At 42.9% G+C, this 26,959-nt stretch overlaps 1 protein-coding gene across 1 annotated transcript in view; it reads left to right on the forward strand.

Annotated features, from left to right (window-relative positions):
* Positions 1 to 26,959, forward strand: part of LOC143797277 (antigen WC1.1-like) — a 326,210-nt gene that overhangs the window by 248,005 nt on the left and 51,246 nt on the right. Inside the window, exons 9-11 of the mRNA XM_077281061.1 lie at positions 5,872 to 5,887; positions 15,504 to 15,527; positions 22,423 to 22,432. Coding sequence (XP_077137176.1) covers positions 5,872 to 5,887; positions 15,504 to 15,527; positions 22,423 to 22,432 — 50 coding nt within the window. The remainder of the gene's footprint in view (positions 1 to 5,871; positions 5,888 to 15,503; positions 15,528 to 22,422; positions 22,433 to 26,959) is intronic.

Genomic DNA, 26,959 nt, shown 5'->3' on the forward strand with positions numbered 1-26,959 from the left:
ATACTAATATGAAATTATTATGCATTGACTATTATAAGACATCCATATTTTTATGAGGGAATTCATTGGTGTGAAGTCCGAATAGCCTGTTGATTTTTGTCTGTCTCTTTGGCCTGAGAGAAGATAAAATTTGATCCAGCTTACAGAATGCCCACTTGCTGGCAAAACATCAGGTTTCTTAATTCCAAGTACGTAAAAACAATAGTATATTGCAAGGGATATTGGTGAAACTGTGTCCTTAAAGAAGGAAGGTCAGGGGAACATAGGGAAAGAATTAATAGAACCAGGCGCATTTTGAGCATGGCAAAATACTCTGTGGCAACACAGATGTAACATTATCACCATACTAAATCCCTGCCTATCCTCTGTCTCTATGCATTTTGCCCACCCTGTGACAGCAGGAGACTGTATTTAGCATTGTTATAGTTCACACCAGAGTGTGTGATTTTGACCATGGGATGAGCCATGCGCTGTGGCACAGATGCCAGTCTTTAACAAACAACTGCCTTCCCTAAAGTGAAAAACTAGTCATCCAACAATCTGAGGGCGCCTAACAGGCAGCCAATCTGATTCATCCCAGGGTTCGTCACGCGTGCACGTGTCATCGGAGGCGGCACTGCAGCCATGGTTACAGGATGCTGAATACTTAAAACCCTTTAAACGTACCAATTTCTCAGGCCTTACTTTGCGCTCCACCTTGTTGTAAGTATTAAAATCATCAGCTACAGTTAAGATAGTCAATTAACATTTCTCCATATAAAAAGCAGCACATGAATAATGTACAGCCAACATTACAATATGAAAATGGATGTGAATGGCCCAAAATACTATTCTACAGCATATGAAAGGTCCACAATACCATGTTACAGCATATGAAAGGCCCACAATATCAAGTTACATTACACGAATGGTTACAATACCATGTTACAGCATATGATTGGCCCATAATATCATGTTACATTACATGAAAGGCCACAATATCATGTTACAGTATTTGAATGGCCCACAATATCATGTTACATTATATGAATGACCCACAATACCATCTTACAGCATAGGAAGGGCCCACAATATCATTTTACATTACGTGAAGGGCCCACAATATCATGTTTCATTACATGGACGGCCCACAATACCATGTTACATTACATGAACGGCCCACAATATCATGTTACAGCATATGAAGGGCCCACAATACCATGTTACATTACATGAATGGCCCACAATACCATGTTATAGCCCATGAATGGCTCTCCATACAAGGTTACAGTATACGAATGGCCCACAATACCATGTTATAGCCCATGAATGGCTCTCCATACGAGGTTACAGTATACGAATGGCCCTCAATAGCATGTTACAGTAAACGAATGGCCCACAATACCATGTTACATTACATGAACGGCCCACAATACCATCTAACAGTATATGAATGGCCCACAATACCATGTTACAGCATATGAATGGCTCTCCATACAAGGTTACAGTATATGAATGGCCCACAGTACCATGTTACATTACATGGAAGGCCCACAATACCAGGTTACAGCATATGAATTGCCCACAATACCCTGTTACAGCATATGAAGGACCCACAATATCATGTTACATCACATGAATGGCCCACAACACCATGTTATAGTACATGAATGGCCCACAATACCATGTTACAGCATAGGAAGGACCCACAATATCTTGTTACATTACATGAATGGCCCACAATACCATGTTACAGTATTAGAATGGCCCACAATACCATGTTGTCGCATGTAATTTGCCCACAATATCATGTTATAACACATGAATGGCCTTCAATACCCTGTTACAGCATATGAATGGCCCTCAATACCATGTTAGATAACTTGAATGTCCCTCAATACCATGTTACAGCATATGAATGGCCTACAATACCCTGTCACAGCCTATGAATGGCCCTCAATACCATGTTAGATTACATGAATGGCCCTCAATACCATGTTAGATAACATGAATGTCCCTCAATACCATGTTACAGCATATGAATAGCCTACAATACCCTGTCACAGCCTATGAATGGCCCTCAATACCATGTTAGATTACATGAATGGCCCTCAATACCATGTTACAGCATATAAATGGCCCACAATACCATGTTACATTACATGAATGGCCCTCAGTACCATGCTCAGCATATGAATGGCCAATATTACCATGTTATAGCACCTGAATTGCCCTCAATAACATGTTAGAGCATATGAATGTCCCACAATACCATAGAATGGTAGAGTTTTGAAGGGACCTATTGGGTCAGCTGGTCCAACCCTCTGCTCAAAGCAGGATTCACTAAATCATCCTAGACAGGTGTCTGTCCAGCCTCTGTTTGAAGACTTCCATTGAATGAGAACTCACCACCTGTCATGGCAGCCTGTTCCACTCATTGATCACCCTAACTGTCAAAATGTTTTTTCCAGTATCTAATCTGTGCATCTACCCAAACCAAGTTACAGCATATGAATGGCCCACAATACCATGTTATAGTACATGATTGGCCCACAATATCGTCCAACAGTCTTCACATGTCACAGATGTTTCACCTTCTAAGCTGTCCCTGGTCATTCCTGAAAACACATCATCTCGTACCATGATCTCCATTCCCACAGTGTTTTGGATTGTTGGCCTAGCTGATCCCCAGTGCTCCCCGTCCACTTTCCCCTACCTTGGGCAAAATTACAGGATTACGCTTCTAATCCTTGTCGGACTGTAGGTCCTAGACATCACGGGAGTTCCCAAAGGCCTAACTGCTGACCATTCCAACTGCCCAGATCACACCAGTCACGAAGACAGACATGTCACCATTCTAATGTTCTCTGATCGCTGTCTTATTCACAACTGGAAACCTTCTAGAACATTTCCTCTCACTCTGCTCTAGCTCCTCCCACTAACTGAAAATTACCTCAGGAAGGCACTCTCCCTGCCACTACACTGGCCCCACACCCTTTTTCAACTGTCACAACTCCGGCTGAAACCAGTCCTTATCTCAATGGTTGTATGGGTGTATGGAGGGGGCAGCATGATACCCTATGGTGAGGGAGCTGCATGAAACTCTATGTAGAGGGTGCTACATGATACTCTATGGAGGGGTGCAGCATGAAACCCTATGGAGAGGTAGCTGCATGATACTCTATGAGGAGGGAGCTGCATATGCTACCCTATGGGGAGGGAGCTGCATGATGCCCTGTGGGGAGGGAGCTGCACGATATCCTAAGGAGGGGGCAGCATAATAACATATTGGAGGGGGCAGCATGATACCCTAATGGAGGGGGCAGCATGATACCCTGTGGAGGGGGGATGCATGATACCCTTTGGGGTGGGGCAGCATGATACCCTATGGTGGGGCAAAATGATACCCTAAGAGGCTATATTATATTCTGTGCGGGGCTGTATTATACTGTTTGAAGGGGCTGCATTATACTATTATACCCTATGATGGTGCTACATTATATTCTATGGGAGGCTGCAATATATCTTATGAGGGGGTTGCACTATATTCTAAGGGGACTACATTATTATTATTATTATAAATTTTTATAGCGCCATTTATTCCATGGCACTTTACATGTGAATTCAGGGCAAATATAGACAAATACATTAAACATGAGCAAAAAACAAGGCACACAGGTACATAAGGAGGGAGGACCCTGCCTGTGAGGGCTCACAGTCTGCAGTGGATATGTAAGAATACACTAGGAGAGGGTAGAGCTGGTTGTGCGGCAGTTCAGTAGGTTGAGGATCACTGCAGGCTGTAGGCTTGTCGGAAGAGGTGAGTCTTCAGGTTCTTTTTGAAGGTTTCTATGGAAGGCGAGAGTCTGATGTGTTGGGGTAGAGAGTTCCAGAGTATGGGGGAAGCACGGGAGAAGTCTTTGATGCGATTGTAGGAAGAAGAGATGAGAGGGGACTAGAGAAGGAGATCTTAAGAGGATCGGAAGTTGCGTGTCGGTGGGTAGCGGGAGACCGTGTCACAGATGTATGGAGGAGATAGGTTGTGGATGGCTATGTATGTCATTGTGAGGGTTTTGAACTGGAGTCTCTGGGCAATAGGAAGCCAGTGAAGGGCTTGGCATAGGGGAGAGGCTGGGGAATAGAAGGGAGACAGGTAGATTAGTCTGGCAGCAGAGTGTAGGATGGATTGGAGTGGTGCCAGAGTGCTAGAGGGGAGTCCAGAGAGTAGGAGGTTGCAGTAGTCAAGGCGGGAGATGATAAGGGCATGCACTAGTTTTTTTGTGGTGGTGCGGTCAAGGAATGCGTGGATCCAGGAAATAGCTTTGAGTTTGAGATGGCTGGAGGAGGCAAGGGCTTGGATATGTGGCTTGAAAGAGAGGGCGGAGTCGAGGATCACCCCGAGGCACCTGGCATGTGGGACTGGGGAATGTGAGCAGCCATTCACATTGATGGATAGGTCTGGTGAAGGGGTAGAATGAGATGGGGAAAGATGATGAATTCTGTTTTGTCCGTGTTCAGTTTTAGAAAACGAGCAGAAAAGAAGGCTGAAATAGCAGACAGACAGTGTGGGATTTTGGTAAGTAAGGAGGTGAGATCAGGTCCGGATAGGTAGATCTGCGTGTCACCGGCGTAAAGATGGTACTGCATTCCGTGGGATTCTATGAACTGTCCAAGGCCGAAGGTGTAGATGGAGAAGTTTAGGGGTTCTAGAACAGAGCATTGAATAAATTATACATTTTACCTTAAGGGGGGCTTCATTATACTCTGAGGCTGGTTGCATTATATTCCATGGGGGCTACATTATATTCTACGAGGGGCTGCATTATATGCTATGAGGGGGCTACATTGTATTCTATGTGAGGGCTGCATTATATTCTGTGAGGGGGCTACCTTATACTATATGAGGGGGTTGCTTTATATACTCTGAGGGGGACTACCCAACCGCTGCTGCATAATTAAGACATGTACTACTTTATATTATATCCTCCTGATAGCACGTTTTACTGCACAATTGGTGGTCTTGTATTTATTTCTATGTAGCTACATAGTGGGTCCCAAGAATAATTTTCTCTGGTGGGCTCAAGGTGCTCCAGTCCGATGCTGGAACCATGTTTTTGAATATGAATAGCCCGCAATACCATGTTACAGTACATGAATGGCCCACAATACCATGTTACAGCACATGAATGTCCCAAAATGCCATGTTACAGCATATGATTGGCCCCCAGTTCCAAGTTACCGGATATGAATTGCCTACAATACTATGGTACAGTATATGAATTGCCCACAATAACATGTTACAGTACACAAATTGCCCAAAATACAATGTTACAGTACATGAATGGCCCACAATACCATGTTACAGTACATGAATGGCCCACAATACCATGTTACAGTACATGAATGGCCCACAATACCATGTTACAGTATATGAATGGCCAACAATACCATGTTACAGTACATAAACTACTCTCAGTACCAAGTTACCGGATATGAATTGCCACAATATCATGTTACAGCACATTAATGGCCCAAAATGCCATGTTACAGTATATGAATGGCCCACAATACCATGTTACAGTATATAGATGGCCCAAAATACCATATTACAGTATATAAATTACCCACAATACCATGTTTTAACATATAAAAGGCCCACAATACCATGTTACAGTACATTAATGGCCCACAATACCATGTTACAGGATATGAATGGCCCAAAATGCCATATTACAGTATTCAAATTACCCACAATACCATGTTACAGCATATGAATGGCACACAATTCCATGTCACAACATATGCCATCTCTAATTATATGACCAGCTAAAATACTAATGCAAAAGAGTCTTTTAGATATAATGGGGGACTGTTTAATTATCACTGGCGTAGAGAGGCAGTTCAGCCTGTTTCAGTGTCTGTAGCACTGTGGATATGTTAATAATATATTTTAAATTACCTAATGAAAGTTACATTTTATCAGAATAGTCCACTCCGAACTACTGAAGATACGGTACACAGACAGTGGATAAGGTCAGCAGTCAGGAAGATTGGTGTATGAGGACAAGAGAAGAATAAACATTTCATTCAAAGTGAGAGAGATAAAATAGCAGCTAAATTCTTGGAGGCAATGCCCGGAAGGGAAAGCTAGATAGAGACTGCTTAAAAGATCAGTGTGGTTTTAGCGCTGCTGTATTTCAATCAGATATTTTTGCAGGTGCAGAACAAGTCACTGATATTTCAGAAAGAGAAAAACATTTAACTCTGTCTGACTCACAAAATGTTGGTGTCGTGAAAAGTTTGACTATTTTTGCAACGCTGTTAAAATAGTTTATTTTGATGTACATGCTTGCAGTATTAGTACCACGTCTGCTAGCGCTGATGGTATTTTCACACTTATTTACCATTTTTTGGTTGCCACATTTTTTGGGAAGGAGGAAATTCTTAAAAAATACTGTATAGTTACTTTTCTCTGTGACTGTCCTGCTTAATATTGTGTGTGTCACAAACAATACTAGGGATTTGTGGGTTGATTTGTGTGCAACCTTGTGAATGCAAGAGCACAGAAATTGTGTGTACATGGCATGGCGAAAATGTTTAACATTTTGCAATTTTCAAGCTTTGAATTTTTATGCCCTTAAATTAGAGAGATATGTCACACAAAATAGTTAATACAAAACGTTTCCCACATGTCTAATTTACATCAGCGCAATTTTGGAAACAAATTTGTTTTATTAGGAAGTTATAAGGGTTAAAAGTTGACCAGCGATTTCTCATTTTTACAACAAAATTCACAAAACCATATTTTTTTGGGACCATATCACATTTAAAGTCACTTTGAGGGGTGTATATAACAGAAAATACCCAAACTTGACACCATTCTAAAAACTACACCCCTCAAGGTGCTCAAAACCACATTGAAGAAGTTTATTAACCATTTACATGCTTCACAGGAACTGAAACAATGTGGAAGGAAAAAATGAACATTTTACTTTTTTTTGCAAACATTTTACTTCAGAACCAATTTTTTTATTTTCACAAGTGTAAAAAGAGAAAACGAACCACAAAATTTGTTGTACAATTTCTACTGAATACGCCAATACCTGATATATGGGGGTAAACCACTGTTTAGGTACATGGCAGAGCTTGGAAGAGAAGGAACGCAGCTTGACTTTATCAATGCAGAATTGACTGGAATTGAGATCGGATGCCATGTCGCGTTTGGAGATCCCCTGATGTGCCTAAACAGTGGAAACCCCCCACAAGTGACACCATTTTAGAAACTAGACCCTATATGGAACCTTTCTAGATGAGTGGTGAGCACTTTAAACCCCCAGGTGCTTCACAGAAGTTTATAACATAGAGCTGTGAAAATAAAAAAATATATTTTTTTCTACAAAAATGAATTTTAGCCCCCAAATTTTTATTTACATAAGGGCAACAGGAAATATTTGGCCAATAAAGTTGTTGTGCAATTTGTCCTGAGTATGTCAATACCCTATATGTGTGGGTAAACCACTGTTTGGGCGCACGGTAGGGCTTGGAAGAGAAGGAGCACCGTTTGACATTTTCAATGCAGAATTGGCTGGAATTGAGATCGGACGCCATGTTGCGTTTGGAGAGCCCCTGATGTGCTTAAACAGTAAAAAAAAACACAAGTGAAACCATTTTGGAAACTAGACCCTATAAGGAACCTTTCTAGATGAGTGGTGAGCACTTTAAACCCCCAGATGCTTCACAGAACTTTATAACGTTGAACCGTGAAAATAAAAAATCACATTTTTTCTACAAAAATGATCTTTTTTGCCCCCCAATTTTTTTTTTCACATGGGTAACAGGAGAAATTAGACAATGAAAGTTGTTGTGCAGTTTGTCCTGAGTACGCTGATACCCCATAGGTGGGGGTAAACCACAGTTTGGGTGCATGGCAGAGCGTGGAAGAGAAGGAGTTCCGTTTGACTTTTTCAAAGCAGAATTGGTTGGAATTGAGATCGGACGCCATGTCGCGTTTGGAGAGCCCCTGATGTGCCTAAACAGTGGAAACCCCCCACAAGTGACACCATTTTGGAAATTAGAGCCATTATGAAACTTAACTAGAAGTGTGGTGAGCACTTTGAATCACTAAGTGCTTCACAGAAATTTATAACATAGAGCCGTCAAAATAAACAATCCTTTTTTTTCCTCAAAAATTATTTTTTAACTCGCAATTTTTCAATTTTTTCAAGGATAACATGAGAAATTGGACCACAAAATTTATTGGGCAATTTATCCTGAGTACCCTGATACCCCATATGTGGGGGGACCACTGTTTGGGCGCATGGCAGAGCTCGGAAGGGAAGGAGCGCTCTTTTGGAATGCAGACTTTGATAGAATTGTCTGCGGACGTTATGTTGCGTTTGCAGAGCTCCTGATGTACCTAAACAGAAGAAACCCCCCAAAAGTGACCCCATTTTGGAAACTAGACCCCCCCAAAAGCTTATATAGATGTGTCTTGAGCACTATGAACCCCCAACTGCTTCACAGAAGTTTTTAATGTAGAGCCATGAAAATATAAAATCATATTTTTTCCGCAAAAATTATCTTTTCAAATTTTTACTTTCACAAGGGTAACAGGAAAAATTGGACCTCAAAATTTATTGGGCAATTTATCCTGAGTACGCTGATAGCCCATATGTGGGGGGACCACTGTTTGGGTGCATGGCAGAGCTCAGAAGGGAAGGAGAACCATTTTGAAATGCAGACTTTGATAGAATGGTCCGCGGGCGTTATATTGCATTTGCAGAGACCCTGATGTACCTAAACAGTAGAAATCCCCTACAAGTGACCCCATTTTGGACCCCAAGGAACTTATCTAGATGTGTGGTGAGCATTTTGAACACCCAAGTGCTTCACAGAAGTTTGACGCAGAGCCGTGAAAATAAAAAATCCTTTTTTTTCCACAAAAATGATTTTTTAGCCCCCAATTTTTTTATATTTGCAAGGGTAACAGGAGAATCTGGATCCCAAAGATTGTTGTCCAACTAGTACTTAGTACGCTGATGCCCCATATGTGTGGGTAACCCACTGTTTGGGAGCACGGCAGAGCTCAGAAGGGAGAGAGCAGCATTTGACTTTTTGAGCGCAAAATTGGCTGTCTCGCTTGGAGACCCCCTGATGTACCTAAACAGTTGAAACCCCCCAATTCTAACTCCAACCCTAACCCCAACACACCCCTAACCCTAATCCCAAACTGATCCATAATCCTAATCACAACCTTAACCATAACCCTAATCAAAACCCTAAACCCAACACACCCCTAATCCTAATCTCAACCCTAACCTCAAACCTAACCCTAATCCCAATACACCCCTATTCCCAACCCTAAGCTTAACCCTAATCCTAAACCTAATCCTAATCCCAAACGTAATCCTAATGCCAACCCTAACCCTAATCCAAACCCTAATCCCAACCCTAATCCCAACTCTAACCCTATCTTTAGCCGCAACCCTAACCCTAACTTTAGCCGCAACCCTAACCATAGCCCCAACCCTAACTTTAGCCCCAACCCTAACCCTAAGTTTAGCCCCAACCCTAACCCTAGCCCTAGCCCTAACCCTAACCATAACCCCAACCCTAACCCTAACTTTAGCCCCAACCTTAACCCTAACTGTCATGGTTCCCAATGGCAAGGGAACGTAAGAAACATATAAATAACAAACGAGCTCTGGTTACAATGATGACCGGCAAGGAAATGACTGGAGAGCAAGGCTAAATAGGAAACTCCCAAACGCTGATGGAAGCAGGTGAACAGAAGCAGCAAAGTGCAAACAAGTCACCAGTACCACCAGCAACCACCAGGGGAGCCCAAAAAGCGGATACACAACAGTACCCTCCCCTTAAGGAGGGGGCACCGAACCCTCACAAGAACCGCCAGGGCGATCTGGATGAGCCCTATGAAAGGCACGAACCAAATCCGAGGCATGAACATCAGAGGCAGTTACCCAAGAATTATCTTCCTGACCATAGCCCTTCCATTTAACCAGATATTGAAGTCTCCGTCTGGAAATACGGGAGTCCAAGATCTTTTCTACCACGTACTCCAATTCACCCTCCACCAGCACAGGAGCAGGAGGTTCAGTAGAAGGAACCACCGGTACCTCATATCTCCGCAACAGCGACCGATGGAACACATTATGGATAGCGAAAGATGCCGGGAGGTCCAAACGAAAGGAGACAGGGTTAAGAATCTCCAAAATCCTATAAGGACCGATGAACCGAGGCTTAAATTTAGGAGAAGAAACCCTCATAGGGACAAAACGGGAAGACAACCACACCAAGTCCCCAACACGAAGGTGGGGGCCAACACGACGACGGCGGTTAGCAAACTGCTGAGTCCTCTCCTGGGACAATTCCAAATTATCCACCACTTGTCCCCAAATCTGATGCAACCGATCCACTACCGCATCCACTCCAGGACAATCCGAAGATTCAACCTGACCAGATGAAAAACGCGGATGAAACCCTGAATTGCAAAAGAAAGGAGAAACCAAAGTGGCAGAACTAGCCCGATTATTAAGAGCAAACTCCGCCAACGGCAGAAAGGCAACCCAATCATCCTGATCCGCAGACACAAAACACCTCAAATAAGTCTCCAAAGTTTGATTAGTTCGTTCCGTCTGGCCATTGGTCTGAGGATGGAATGCAGACGAAAAAGACAAATCAATGCCCAACCTGGCACAGACTGCCCGCCAAAATCTAGACACGAACTGGGTACCCCTGTCAGAAACGATGTTTTCCGGAATACCATGCAGGCGAACCACATTTTGAAAAAACAGAGGGACCAACTCAGATGAGGAAGGCAACTTAGGCAATGGCACCAAATGAACCATTTTAGAAAAACGGTCACACACCACCCAGATGACAGACATCTTCTGAGAAACAGGGAGGTCCGAGATAAAGTCAATAGAGATGTGCGTCCAAGGCCTCTTCGGAATAGGCAAGGGCAACAACAACCCACTAGCCCTAGAACAACAAGGCTTGGCCCGAGCACACACATCGCAAGACTGCACAAAAACACGCACATCTCGAGACAGGGAAGGCCACCAGAAGGATCTAGCCACCAAATCTCTGGTGCCAAAAATTCCCGGATGACCTGCCAGAGTAGAAGAATGAACTTCCGAGATGACTCTAGTGGTCCACTCGTCAGGAACAAACAGTCTACCAGACGGACAACGATCAGGTCTATCCGCCTGAAATTCTTGCAAAGCACATCGCAAATCAGGAGAGACAGCAGACAAAACCACTCCATCCTTAAGGACACCAGCAGGTTCAGAATTCCCAGGAGAGTCAGGCTCAAAACTCCTAGAAAGAGCATCTGCCTTCACATTCCTAGAACCCGGTAAGTACGAGACCACAAAATTAAACCGGGAAAAGAACAACGACCAACGTGCATGTCTAGGATTCAGGCGCCTGGCAGACTCCAAATAAATTAAATTCTTGTGATCAGTCAAAACTACCACCTGATGTTTGGCACCCTCAAGCCAATGACGCCACTCCTCAAATGCCCACTTCATGGCCAAAAGCTCCCGATTACCAACATCATAGTTTCGCTCAGCGGCCGAAAATTTTCGCGAAAAGAACGCACAAGGTCTCATCACTGAGCAGTCGGGACTTTTCTGCGACAAAACCGCCCCCGCTCCAATCTCGGAAGCATCGACCTCAACCTGAAAGGGAAGGGAAACATCAGGCTGGCGCAACACAGGGGCAGACAAAAAGCGGCGCTTAAGCTCCCGAAAGGCCTCCACGGCAGCAGGGGACCAATTGGCAACATCAGCACCCTTTTTAGTCAAATCCGACAGAGGTTTAGCAACGCCAGAAAAACCAGCTATAAATCGACGATAAAAATTAGCAAAGTCCAAGAATTTCTGGAGACTCTTCAGAGAAGTAGGCTGCGTCCAGTCGTAAATAGCCCGAACCTTGACAGGGTCCATCTCAATAGAAGAAGGGGAAAAAATGTACCCCAAAAAGGAAATTTTTTGAACCCCAAAAACACACTTTGAACCCTTTACACACAAAGAATTCTCCCGCAAAACCTGAAAAACCCTCCTGACCTGCTGAACATGAGACTCCCAGTCATCAGAAAAAATCAAAATATCATCCAAGTACACTATCATAAATTTATCCAAATAATCACGGAAAATATCATGCATTAAGGACTGAAAGACAGAAGGTGCATTAGAAAGGCCGAAAGGCATTACCAAATACTCAAAATGGCCCTCAGGCGTATTAAATGCGGTTTTCCACTCATCCCCCTGCTTAATTCGCACCAAATTATACGCCCCATGAAGATCAATCTTAGAGAACCACTTAGCCCCCCTTATGCGAGCAAACAAATCAGTCAGCAAAGGCAACGGATACTGATATTTGACTGTAATTTTATTCAGGAGTCGATAATCAATACAAGGCCTCAGAGAGCCATCCTTTTTAGAGACAAAGAAAAAACCGGCTCCTAAAGGTGATGAAGAAGGACGAATATGTCCCTTTTCCAGGGACTCCTTAATATACTCGCGCATAGCAGCATGTTCAGGTACAGATAGGTTAAACAAACGACCCTTTGGAAATTTACTGCCAGGAATCAGATCTATGGCGCAATCACAATCCCTGTGAGGAGGGAGTGAAGCAATCTTAGGGTACCGTCACACATTGAAATTTCCATCGCTACGACGTTACGATTCGTGACGTTCTAGCGATATCGTTACGATATCGCAGTGTCTGACACGCAGCAGCGATCAGGGATCCTGCTGAGAATCGTACGTCGTAGCAGATCGTATGGAACTTTCTTTCGTCGCTTGATCACCCGCTGACATCGCTGGATCGTTGTGTGTGACAGCGATCCAGCGATGTCTTCGCTTGTAACCAGGGTAAACATCGGGTAACTAAGCGCAGGGCCGCGCTTAGTAACCCGATGTTTACCCTGGTTACAAGCGTAAACGTAAAAAAACAAACCGTACATGCTCACCCGTCGGTGTCCTTCAGGTCCCTTGCCGTCTGCTTCCTGCTCTGAGTGCCGGCCGGAAAGTGAGAGCAGATCACAGCGGTGCTGCGATCTGCTCTCACTGTACGGCTGCACTCAGAGCAGGAAGCAGACGGCAAGGGACCTGAAGGACACCGACGGGTGAGCATGTACGGTTTGTTTTTTTACGTTTACGCTGGTAACCAGGGTAAACATCGGGTTACTAAGCGCGGCCCTGCGCTTAGTTACCCGATGTTTACCCTGGTTACCCGGGGACTTCGGCATCGCTCCAGCGCCGTGATTGCAACGTGTGACCGCAGTCTACGACGCTGGAGCGATATTCATACGATCGCTGCAACGTCACGGATCGTGCCGTCGCAGCGATGAAAATTTCAATGTGTGACGGTACCCTTAGGCTCTTCAAAAATATCACGATAATCAGACAAAAATGCCGGAATCTCAGATGGAATAGATGACGAAATGGGCACCATAGGAGTGTCCCCATGAGCCCCCCGACATCCCCAGCTTAACACAGACATAGCTTTCCAGTCAAGGACTGGGTTATGAGACTGTAACCATGGTAATCCAAGCACCAAAACATCATGTAAATTGTACAACACAAGGAAGCGAATCACCTCCTGATGGTCTGGAGTCATACGCATAGTCACTTGCGTCCAGAACTGTGGTTTATTACAAGCCAAAGGTGTAGAATCAATACCCTTCAGAGGTATAGGGACTTCCAGAGGCTCTAAATCAAACCCACAGCGCCTGGCAAAGGACCAGTCCATAAGACTCAGAGCGGCGCCAGAGTCCACATAGGCATCCACGGTAATAACTGATAATGAACAAATCAAGGTTACAGACAAAATAAATTTGGACTGTAAAGTGCCAATTGAAATAGACGTGTCAACCTTCCTAGTACGTTTAGAGCATGCCGATATAACATGAGCAGAATCACCACAATAGAAGCATAACCCATTTTTACGCCTATAATTCTGCCGCTCGCTTCTGGACATAATTCTGTCACATTGCATTTTCTCTGGCGTCTCTTCAGAAGATACCGCCAAATGGTGCACGGGTTTGCGCTCCCGCAAACGCCGATCAATCTGAATTGCCATTGTCATGGACTCATTCAGACCTGTAGGCGCAGGGAACCCGACCATAACATCTTTAACGGCATCAGAAAGGCCCTCTCTGAAATTTGCCGCTAAGGCGCACTCATTCCACTGAGTAAGCACAGACCATTTACGAAATTTTTGGCAGTATATCTCAGCTTCATCTTGCCCTTGAGATAGGGCTATCAAAGCTTTTTCAGCTTGAATCTCCAAATTAGGTTCCTCATAAAGCAACCCTAAAGCCAGGAAAAACGCATCCACATTGAGCAACGCAGGATCCCCTGGTGCCAATGAAAATGCCCAATTTTGAGGGTCACCTCGCAGCAAAGAAATTACAATCTTAACCTGCTGGACAGGATCTCCTGAGGAGTGAGGTCTGAGAGAAAGGAATAATTTACAATTATATTTGAAATTCAGAAACCGAGATCTATCTCCGGAAAACACCTCTGGTGTAGGGATTTTAGGTTCAGAAATAGGAGTATGCATAACAAAATCTTGTAAATTTTGAACCTTCGTAGCAAGATTATTTAAACCTGCAGCCAAACTCTGAGGATCCATCTTTAAACAGGTGAGCTCAGAGCCATTCAAGGATTATAAGGAGAGAAAGGCAAAGGCAGTAATTAGAGCTGAAATACAACTGATCCAACTATGGAGCAAGCATAGGGAAAAAGAGAAAAAAAAAAAATTTACAGACTTCCTTTTTCTCTCCTTTCTTCTGCCAATAAGTTTAACACTTGGCCGGTCATACTGTCATGGTTCCCAATGGCAAGGGAACGTAAGAAACATATAAATAACGAACGAGCTCTGGTTACAATGATGACCGGCAAGGAAATGACTGGAGAGCAAGACTAAATAGGAAACTCCCAAACGCTGATGGAAGCAGGTGAACAGAAGCAGCAAAGTGCAAACAAGTCACCAGTACCACCAGCAACCACCAGGGGAGCCCAAAAAGCGGATGCACAACACCTAACCCTAGCCCTTACCCTAACTTTTGCCCTAACCCTAACTTTAGCCCCAACCCTAACCCTAGCCCTAACCCCAACCCCAACCCTAACTTTAGCCCCAAGCCTAACCCTAGCCCTAACCCTAGCGCCAACCCTAACCCTAACTTTAGCCCCAACCCTAATCCTAACCCTAATTGAAAAATGGAAATACATATTTTTTTAAATTTTATTATTTTTTTTCCTGACTAAGTTGGTGATAAAGGGGAGTTATTTACTATTTTTTTAAAAAATTTTGATCACTGTGATAGGATCTCACAATGACCAAAATAAAACAAGAGGGAGAATCTTCTTCTGTCGAGCCGGCAGATCATGGCGGGCGCACAGCGCATGCGCCCGCCATTTTCTTCCTGGAGGAAGATGCCGACGGCCAGGAGAAGAAGCAGGAGGACCCAGAGACATCGGTAAATATAACAGGGTCCCCGATCCCCCTGTTTCTCTGTCCTCTGATGTGTGATCACATCAGAGGACAGAGAATAATACACCACATTTTTTTTTGCGGATGCCGGTAAACGGTTATTTACCGGCGATCACAAAACAGAGGTTGGCAAACCAACCCCGATCATGTTCTTTGGGGTCTTAGCCACCCCCGGCAGCTGAGACCCCAAAGATCTTCCAGGTGCCGGCCGGCGGGCGCACTGCACATGCGCCCACCATTTTTTGTGCCAGAAGAAGATGGCGGTGCCCATGGGGAACCACGAGGAGCACCGGGGAGACGGGTGAGTATCGGGGGGCGATCGAGGACCTCATTTCTCTGTCCTCTGATATGCGATCACATCGGAGGACAGAGAAATTAAATGGCAAATCGCTTTTTTTTTTGCGACAGCTGGTAAATGGTTAACCGACCCAAATCATGTTCTCTGGGGTCTCGGCTACCCCCAGCAACTGAGACCCTAGCGAAAATCTGACTCTGGGGGTGCTATACACTTTTTCCACAGTGCCATTAATTAGTGGCGCTGTGGTTTAAGTACCCTTAACTGCCGCCGTTAAAAGGCATATCGGCAATCATTAAGGGGTTAAACAACAGAATATAGATCTAAGTAAATCAAACTTCTGTGAAATCAAACTGTCCACTTAGGAAGCAACACTTTTTGACAATCAATTTCACATGCTGTTGTGCAAATGGAATAGACAACACATGGAAATCATTGGCAATTATCAAGATACACTCAATAAAGGAGTGGTTCTGCAGGTGGGGACCACAGACCACATCTCAGTAACAATGCTTTCTGGCTGATGCTTTGGTGACTTATGAATGTTGGTTGTGCTTTCACACTCATGTTAGCTACAGACAGACTCTACAACCCACACAAGTGGCTCAGGTAGTGCAGCTCATCCAGGATGGCACATCAATGCGAGCTGTGGCAAGAAGGTTTGCTGTTGTCTGTCAGTGGAGTGTCCAGAAGCTGGAGGCGCTACCAGGACACTGGCCAGTACACTAGGAGATGTGGAGGGGCAGTAGGAGAACAACAACCAAGCAGAAGGACCACTACCTCAGCCTTTTGTGCAAGGAGGAACAGGAGGAGCGCTGCCAAAGCCCTAAAAAATGACCTCCAGCAGGCCACAAATGTGCATGTGTCTGCACAAACAGTTAGAAACCAACTCCATGAGGATGGTCTGAGTGCCTGACGTCCAGAGAAGGGGGCTGTGCTCACAGCCCAACACTGTGCAGGATTCTTGGCATTTGCCACAGAACACCAGGATTGGCAAATTCACCACTGGTGCCCTGCGCTATTCACAGATGAAAGCAGGTTCACACTGAGCACATGTGACAGACGTGACAGAGTCTGGAGACACTGTGGAGAATGATCTGCTGCCTGCTACATCCTTCAGCATGACTGGTTTGGCAGTGGGTCAGTAATGGTATGGGGTGGCATTTCTTTGGAGGGCCGCACAGCCCTCCATGTGCTCGCCTGAGGTAGCCTGACTGCCATTAGGTACCGAGATGAGATCCTCAGACCCCTTGTGAGACAATATGCTGGTGCAGTTGGCCCTGGGTTTCTCCTAATGCAGGACAATGTCAGACCTCATGTGGCTGGAGTGTGTAAGCATTTCCTGCAAGAAGAAGGCATTGAAGCTATGGACTGGCCCATCTGTTCCTCAGACCTGAATCTGATTGAACACATCTGGGACATCATGTCTCACATCATCCACTAACATCAGGTTGCATCACAGACTGTCCAGGAGTTTGCGGATGCTTTAGTCCAGGTCTGGGAGGAGATCCCTCAGGAGACCATCCACCGCCTCATCAGGAGCATGCCCAGGCATTGTAGGGAGGTCATACAGGCACGTGGAGGCCACACACTACTGAGCATCATTTCCTTGTCTTGAGGCATTTCCACTGAAGGTGGATCACCCTGTAACTTCATTTTCCACTTTGATTTTTTAGCATCATTCCAACTCCAGAACTCTGTGGGATATTAGTTGTGATTTAAATTGATCATTTTTAGGTTTTATTGTCCTCAACACATTCCACTATGTAATGAATAAAGATTTACAACTGGAATATTTCATTCAGTGATATCTAGGATGTGGGATTTTAGTGTTCCCTTAATTCTTTTGAGCAGTGTTTATACAGGTTGTTCTGCCCATCTGAACATAGGGCAATATGTTCGTATTTATGTGCTGATTTGTTGCGTTATAGCACCATCTAGTGGTGGCTGAATTTTATAACCTGAGTCTTTAACAGCAAATAGAGTGATGCATTGTGGTATTAAAGCAAGGTATTCTGGGAAGAAGAAGCTCAATTTTTCTTCTGTGTACCTCCTGAGACACACGTGTTTGTTTTACCTCCTGTAACTGCTCCAACTTGAGTTTTGTTATCCTGGTAAATCATATCTCATAAGATTAGCATCTCTATTCTTGCAATACAGTGTTGTCCAGAAATGTGATTAACTGTTTGGCCGCCAGTACATAGGAGTTGTGATTATTAGAGATCTGTGAATTTCCATGTTAAAGTTTGTATCACACTGTATACTTTCCTGTTAATTGTAAAGTGTCAGCTGTGTGATTATTTGCCAAAACTTACCTTTGTTGTTTGTATTCTTATAGTTTTATCACATGTTCTATACCTGTTCACCAATAAAAAAAAGTTAGACTACAGAGAATGGTCTGCTTATTTGGAATATAGAATTGGTTTATGCTGAATGTCAGATTGCACCCTGTGTCTACGTGTATGAAGACAGAACACAGGTGCATTTCTCAAAATTAGAATATAATCAAAAAGTTAATTTATTTCAGTTCTTCAATACAAAAAGTGAAACTCATATATTATATAGAGTCATTACAAACAGAGTGATCTATTTCATGTGTTCATTTCTGTTAATGTTAATGATTATGTCTTACAGCCAATGAAAACCAAAAAGTCATTATCTCAGTAAATTAGAATTAACAAAAAACACCTACAAAGGCTTCCTAAGCATTTAAAAAGGTCTGTTTCAGTAGGCTCCATAATCATGGGGAAGACTGCTAACTTGTCAGATGTCTAGAAGACACGCTCCACAAAGGAGGATAAGCCACAAAAGGTCATTGCTAAAGAAGCTGGCTGTTCACAGAGTGCTGTGAAAGCAACCGGGATAACTGCAGCCTTGAAAGGATTGTTAAAAAAAGGCCAAAAAATTTTGGGGAGATTCACAAGGAGTGGACTCCTGCTGGGTCATTGCTTTAAGAGCCACCACACACAGACATATCCAGAACATGGGCTACAAGTGTTGCATTCATTGTTTCAAGCCACTCATGACCAATAGACAAAGCCAGAAGTGTCTTACCTGGGCCAAGGAGGAAAAGAACTGGACTGTTGCTCAGTGGTCCAAGATGTTGATTTCAGATTAAAGTAAATTTTGCAGTCTGGAGGAAGAGTGGAGAGGCACACAATCCAAGCTGCTTGAGATCTAGTGTAAAGTTTCCACAATCTGTGATGGTTTGGGGAGCCATGTCATCTACTGGTGCAGGACACTTGTGTTTTAGAAAGACCACAGTTATCTCAGCCATCTACCAGGAAATGTTAGTGCACTTCATGCTTACCTCTGCCGACAAGCTTTTTGGAGATGGAAATTTCATTAAAAAATACAAACGATAGTCAGCTCACCTGAATATAGGCTATTCCACACCTGTTCCTGCACGGAAAAGTTGAGCACTCAGTCAACAGAAAAATTGATGAATCCAGCAGGAATGTAGTAAAATCAGTAAATTTATTTCTTCATTTTTTTAAAAAGGAAAGGGTTGAATCCTATGGTACACCACTTGTAAATAAGTTATCATTTCTTCCAGCATTATGCACACATGGCAGCGTTCATCTGATGCGTTTTGACTAACGTCTTAATCATGGTCAAAAGTACCAATACCTGGTTTAAAAACAACAGTATCACTGTGCTTGATTGGCCAGCAAACTTGCCTGACCTTAACCCCATAGAGAATCTATGGGATATTGTCAAGAGAAAGATGAGAGACACCAGACTCAACGATGTAGATGAGCTGAAAGCTGCTATCAAAGCAGCCTGGGCTTCCATAACCCCTCAGCAGTGCCACAGGCTGATCGCCTCCATATGTCGCATTGATGCAGTAATTCATGCAAAGGGAGCCCCGACCAAGTATTGAGTGCATTTACTGAACATCAATTTCAGTAGGCCAACATTTCAGATTTTACAATAATTTTTCAAGCTGGTGTTTTAAAGTATTCTATGTTTCTGAGATAATGACTTTTGGGTTTTCATTGGCTATAAGCCATAATCGACAACATTAACAGAAATCAACACTTGAAATAGACCACACTGTTTGTAATGACTCTATATAATATATGAGTTTCCCTTTTACATGGAAGAACTGAAATAAATTGACTTTTTGCTGATATTCTATTTTTTGAGAAACACCTGTGTGTATATATATATATATATATATATATATATATATATATATATATATATATATATATATATATATATATATATATATATATATATATACACTCACCGGCCACTTTATTAGGTACACCATGCTAGTAACGGGTTGGACCCCCTTTTGTTTTGCCTTCAGAACTGCCTCAATTCTTCGTGGCATAGATTCAACAAGGTGCTGGAAGCATTCCTCAGAGATTTTGGTCCATATTGACATGATGGCATCACACAGTTGCCGCAGATTTGTCGGCTGCACATCCCAAAGATGCTCCATACAAGGCAGGATGGATCCATGCTTTCATGTTGTTTATGCCAAATTCTGACCCTACCATCCGAATGTCGCAGCAGAAATCGAGACTCATCAGACCAAGCAACGTTTTTCCAGTCTTCTACTGTCCAATTTCGATGAGCTTGTACAAATTGTAGCCTCAGTTTCCTGTTCTTAGCTGAAAGGAGTGGTACCCGGTGTGGTCTTCTGCTGCTGTAGCCCATCTGCCTCAAAGTTCGACGCACTGTGCATTCAGAGATGCTCTTAGGCCTACCTTGGTTGTAACGGGTGGCGATTTGAGTCACTGTTGCCTTTCTATCAGCTCGAACCAGTCTGCCCATTCTCCTCTGACCTCTGGCATCAACAAGGCATTTCCGCCCACAGAACTGCCGCTCACTGGATTTTTTTTCTTTTTCGGACCATTCTCTGTAAACCCTAGAGATGGTTGTGCGTGAAAATCCCAGTAGATCAGCAGTTTCTGAAATACTCAGATCAGCCCTTCTGGCACCAACAACCATGCCACGTTCAAAGGCACTCAAATCACCTTTCTTCCCCATACTGATGCTCGGTTTGAACTGCAGGAGATTGTCTTGACCATGTCTACATGCCTAAATGCACTGAGTTGCCGCCATGTGATTGGCTGATTAGAAATTAAGTGTTAACAAGAAGTTGGACAGGTTTACCTAATAAAGTGGCCGGTGAGTGTATATATATATATATATATATATACACATACATATATATATTGGAACAGCACCAGAGAATACCTTAATAGTATGCACGCTTCTCCAAATAGCAAACAAGATGCTCCTTAGGATAATAGCAAAAAAGGGGAAACAGCACAAAAATTCTAAAAAGGTAATCTTTCATGCCCAATGGTATATGTATATATATATTACATTATTTCCTGAAGCTCAGCTCAGTGTTTTCCTCACTTCACTTTCCATCTTGATCCCCAAATGTTGCCCTCCCTTCAATGCTTATATGTTCTACTATAGGTCCCATGATGCAGTATTACATAGCCATCTATAAGGCTACGTTCACATTTGCGGTCTGCGCCGCAGCGTCGGGCGCCACAGCGTCGCCGCATGCGTCATGCGCCCCTATATTTAACATGGGGGCGCATGGACATGCGTCGCACTAGCGTTTTGCGCCGCATGCGTCCCTGCGGCGCCCGCGTCCGGGCGCAGAGGACGCAGCAAGTTGCATTTTTGCTGCGTCCAAAATCAATGAAAAAAAGGACGCATGCGGCGCAAAACGCAGCGTTGTGCATGCGTTTTGCTGCGTTTTTGTTTGCGTTGTGCGTTGCGGCGCCGACGCTGCGGCGCACAACGCAAATGTGAACGTAGCCTAAGTTGTGATACTGCCTAATCATCACCAGCTATGGCTACTTCAATAACATCTTTATTATTCTATTATTTATAATCTCATAGCATGTTATCATTATATTGTTAGAAAGGCAGGACTGGTATCTTCTATATTCTGTTAAAAGAAACAGAAATCCAATCTGGTGCCGGCGCTCACGAAAATTGTAACATGTGATAGATCAGCTTTTTTTAAACAAAAATTTTGAAAAGATTTTTTTTTCTGATATGTACGACGTAAAAACAAGGCGTTTCACCTTAAAAAAGCCTTCATCAGGTAAAGTATACATCTTCTATATTCTGTGTGATGGAAGCTGTCATGTCATCATCAGCAACTGTGATAGGAGCTCTCCCCTCCTTCCTATGCATACATATAAAGTGTGCGGTACAATATATGCAATTTCATTTCTCCATGGAATATAAAGAAATATCCAGTGGGATCGATATGTGATCATGTAACCAAGCTGAGTAATATGCCATGAATGTTACGATTTAAAGAAACAACTATATAAAGTAATGGTAGCTGAATCAAATTCATTGTGGAATAACTGCATAATGAATAAAAAAATAGAAAATCACTGAACTGCTACATTAATATCATTTCCCAATAGGGAAACCCCCAAAACATCCAAGGGCTAATAGGCTCAATATGTTAGTGAAGCTGATATTAAATCTATTTTAGGTCTTGATTTTCACATTTCTCATTGAGTCTGGATATTTCAATGTTACAATCATTAATTTTTCTTTATTTCTGTCTTTATTATTTAGGTAATAAAAATAAAAAAATAATTCAGAGTTGCCCGGAATCCGAGCCTTGTACAGGTTGGTAGAAATATTTCAATTACTAACCATTTACAACTTAGAAGCTACTGATGAACCCTTTTACCACTAATTTTCTTAACTCCTTAATAAGAAGTAATTTTTTCTATTGAGATGTGCATCAATGGGATGATTCAGATACTTGAATTAATAGAAGTTCCAGTCTCTCAGATGCTTCAATAACTTCTGAGCTTGACAGAGGGAGAGCATTCCTTCAGTCGCACACACTACGAAAAAGGCATCCAGGCCTTCCTTAACCCCTTCACGACATGCCCCGTACTAGTACTGCACATGTCGTGTCTCCCCCTGTGATGTGGGTTCCGGCGCTGAACCCACATTAAAGTCGCGACATGTCAGCTGTTATGTACAGCTGACGTGTGTGTAATAGTGGCAGTTGGAATCGTGATCCACCTGCCGCTATTAACCTGTTAAATGCCGCTATCAAACGTTGACAGCGGCATTTAACTACCGCTTCCGGCAGCGCGGCTGGATATGAGCACATCTCCGACCCCGTCACCTGATCGGGGGTCAGCGATGCGTCAGGATGGTAACCATAGAGGTCCTTGAGACCTCTATCGTTACTGATGCCAGCCTGCTGTGAGCGCCCCCCTGTAGTTGGCGCTCATAGCAAGCCTGCATTTCAGCTACATAGCAGCGATCTGTTGATCCCTGCTATGTAGCTGAGCCGATCGAGTTGTGCCAGCTTCTAGCCTCCCATGGCAAAAGTTAAAAAAAAATGTTTTTAAAAATATGAAAAAAAAAATATATATATATAAAAGATTAAATCACCCCCCTTTCACCCCATCCAAAATAAAACAATAAAAAAATCAAACCTACACATATTTGGTATCACCACGTTCAGAATCGCCCGATCTATCAATAAAAAGCATTAACCTGATCGCTAAACAGCATAGCTAGAAAAAAATTTGAAACGCCAGAATTACGTTTTTTTGGTCGCCGTGACATTGCATTAAAATGCAATAACGGACAAAAGAACATATCTGCACAAACATGATATAATTAAAAACGCCAGCTCGGCACGCAAAAAATAATCCCTCACCTGACCCGAAATCACAAAAAATGGAGCCTCTATGGGTATCGGAAAATGGCGCATGTGTTTTTTTTTTTTTTAAGCAAAGTGTTGAATTTTTTTTCACCACTTTGATCAAAAATAACCTAGACATGTTAGGTGTCTATGAACTTGTAATGACCTGGAGTGCATTTAGAGAACCTAGCACAAAAGCCAAACAAAAACGTGTGGGATTGCACTTTTTTTGCAATTTCACCACACTTGGATTTTTTTTCCTGTTTTCTAGTACAAGACATGATAAAACCAATGATGTCGTTCAATAGTACAACTCATCCCGCAAAAAATAAGCCCTCACTTGACCATATTGACAGAAAAATAAAAAAGTTATGGGGCTGGGAAGGAGGGGAGCGAAAAATGGAAACGCAAGAATGAAAAAGGGCCGCTGCGTGAAGGGGTTAAACCTTTTAGTGAAATGACCATCACAGCAGCCTATGGCAGAGAGTATTAAAGTCTCAGCAACCCAATAAAAATAATTGGGATGATTTAACCATTTTTCCTCTTGAACTCTTACCATCTTTGCGACAAGTCTAGTTGTACAAATGTGAAAAGATTATTAAATAAATCTCTATACTCATAATTAGAGAATAACTGAGTAATTCCTAATACTTGCATGCTTGTTTCGAGTAACAAGTGTAATGGGAGTCAATGGGAAAGCTGCGCTTTCTTCCAGCAGACCCTACAGTGCAAATGTTCAAAAGATGGGAAAAGTGCTGAATGGAAGGAGAACAGCATGGGGTAGACCCATGGAATCATCTCTGACCCCCAGATCACTGCTGAGAACTGTGGGGTCACACCTTTACTCCACTCTAAGGACTGACAATAAAACATTACAAACCGAAGAGAAATTGTATTTTACAGGAAAAAAAAAAGTCAGGAAATATTTTTTACTTGTATATAAGGCAACATTTAAAGAGGATTTAAAAAAAAATGATTTAAGTGAACAAAAATTGTTTTTTGTTTAATAGAAAAAAACAGGAAATTTCCGTTTCATTTATGAAGAAGTCAAGAACTGTCAAAAATTAGGTACTCAGAGGGACTCAGATATACCCTGTATTAGACAGTAAGGAGACCTTATACACACACTGTTCAAATTATTATGTATTGGTACTCCTAGACTCATAAAAGCTATCCACTTTTGAAGGTTATATACAAAGGAAATGTATCCAAGAACACAAAATTCTGTATGGATGGACATCATAATATCGATACATTTTAAAAAAAACTTTTTTGAGGCTTAGATAGCAACAAAATCCACCCAAGAAGACACAATATTCTATGGATGAGCCAAATAATAAGTATACATTTTTTAATAATTTTTTTGACGGTTATAAACGAAGGAAATCTACCCAAGAACATGTTAGGGCTAGCGGAATGCACCAAATAATTAGAAAGATAAGGTAAGATGCGTTCGCAGCCCGGGGTCCACCATGCAGAGATGGAAACTGCTGCTAAGAAATGACGGACTATATGGCGGTACAATGTGGATACACACTCGGGTTAACCTCACCCTGTGTGAAGGAAGCGAACCCTGTTGTGTCACATGGCCACGGTACCGCACCAAGAGCGCAAGCAAGGAGTCTCAGAACTCAATCCCAAGACACAGGATTAGAGTTCATGTAGACCTCTTGCGCTCAACACCGCAACTGGGGTGTCAGAGCAACTGCAAAAATAACTTAAAGAGTGCATGCAGTGCCACACTGACGGACGCCACTAACCACCCAGACTTGAGATAGGAAAGCGCTCTAATAGTGCACGGCGCCGCACTGGCGGTAACAGCAATAGACCCTGTATCGTGTGTTTATTGCTGATGGCTCAGCCGGGCGCTAGATAGCAGACATCCACCTTATGCGAGTAGTCATACACAAGGGAGGGGATGATTAATGAACGACTTTCACACATCAACACATACACAATTTCAAGAGTATAGTAGCGCATGGCCGTGCGGCCATGCGAACCTTTTATACAGTCATGGCCAAAAGTATTCACACCCCTGCAATTCTGTCAGATAATACTCAGTTTCTTCCTGAAAATGATTGCAAACATAAATTATTTGGTATTATTATCTTAATTTAATTTGTCTTAAATGAAAAACCACAAAAGAGAATGAAGCAAAAAGCAAAACATTGATCATTTCACACAAAACTACAAAAATGGGCCAGACAAAAGTATTGGCACCCTCAGCCTAATACTTGGTTGCACAACCTTTAGCCAAAATAACTGTGACCAACCGCTTCTGGTAACCATCAATGAGTTTCTTACAATGCTCTGCTGGAATTTTAGACCATTCTTCTTTGGCAAACTGCTCCAGGTCCCTGATATTTGAAGGGTACCTTCTCCAAACTGCCATTTTTAGATCTCTCCACAGGTGTTCTAAGGGATTCAGGTCTGGATTCATTGCTGGCCACCTTAGAAGTCTCTAGTGCTTTCTCTCAAACCATTTTCTAGTGCTTTTTGAAGTGTGTTTTGGGTCATTGTCCTGCTGGAAGACCCATGACCTCTGAGGGAGACCCAGCTTTCTCACACTGGGCCCTACATTATGCTGCAAAATTTGTTGGTAGTCTTCAGACTTCATAATGCCATGCACACGGTCAAGCAGTCCAGTGCCAGAGGCAGCAAAGCAACCCCAAAACATCAGGGAACCTCCGCCATGTTTGACTGTAGGGACCGTGTTCTTTTCTTTGAATGCCTCTTTTTTTCTCCTGTAAACTCTATGTTGATGCCTTTGCCCAAAAAGCTGTACTTTTGTCTCATCTGACCAGAGAACATTCTTCCAAAACATTTTAAGGCTTTTTCAGGTAAGTTGTGGCAAACTCCAGCCTGGCTTTTTTATGTCTCTGGGTAAGAAGTGGGGTCTTCCTGGGTTTCCTACCATACAGTCCCTTTTCATTCAGACGCCGACGGATAGTAAGGGTTGACACTGTTGTACCCTCGGACTGCAGGGCAGCTTGAACTTGTTTGGATGTTAGTCGAGGTTCTTTATCCAACATCCACACAATCTTGTGTTGAAATCTCTTGTCAATTTTTCTTTTCCATCCACATCTAGGGAGGTTAGCCACAGTGCCATGGGCTTTAAACTTCTTGATGACACTGCGCACGGTAGACACAGGAACATTCAGGTCTTTGGAGATGGACTTGTAGCCTTGAGATTGCTCATGCTTTCTCACAATTTGGTTTCTCAATTCCTCAGACAGTTTTTTGGTCTTCTTTCTTTTCTCCATGCTTAATGTGGTACACACAAGGACACAGGACAGAGGTTGAGTCAACTTTAATCCATGTCAACTGGCTGCAAGTGTGATTTAGTAATTGCCAACACCTGTTAGGTGCCACAGGTAAGTTACAGGTGCTGTTAATTGCACAAATTAGGGAAGCATCACATGATTTTTCGAACAGTGCCAATACTTTTGTCCACCCCCTTTTTATGTTTGGTGTGGAATTATATC

The sequence above is a fragment of the Ranitomeya variabilis genome, chromosome 1 (assembly GCF_051348905.1).
Source record: "Ranitomeya variabilis isolate aRanVar5 chromosome 1, aRanVar5.hap1, whole genome shotgun sequence".
Taxonomy (NCBI): domain Eukaryota; kingdom Metazoa; phylum Chordata; class Amphibia; order Anura; family Dendrobatidae; genus Ranitomeya; species Ranitomeya variabilis.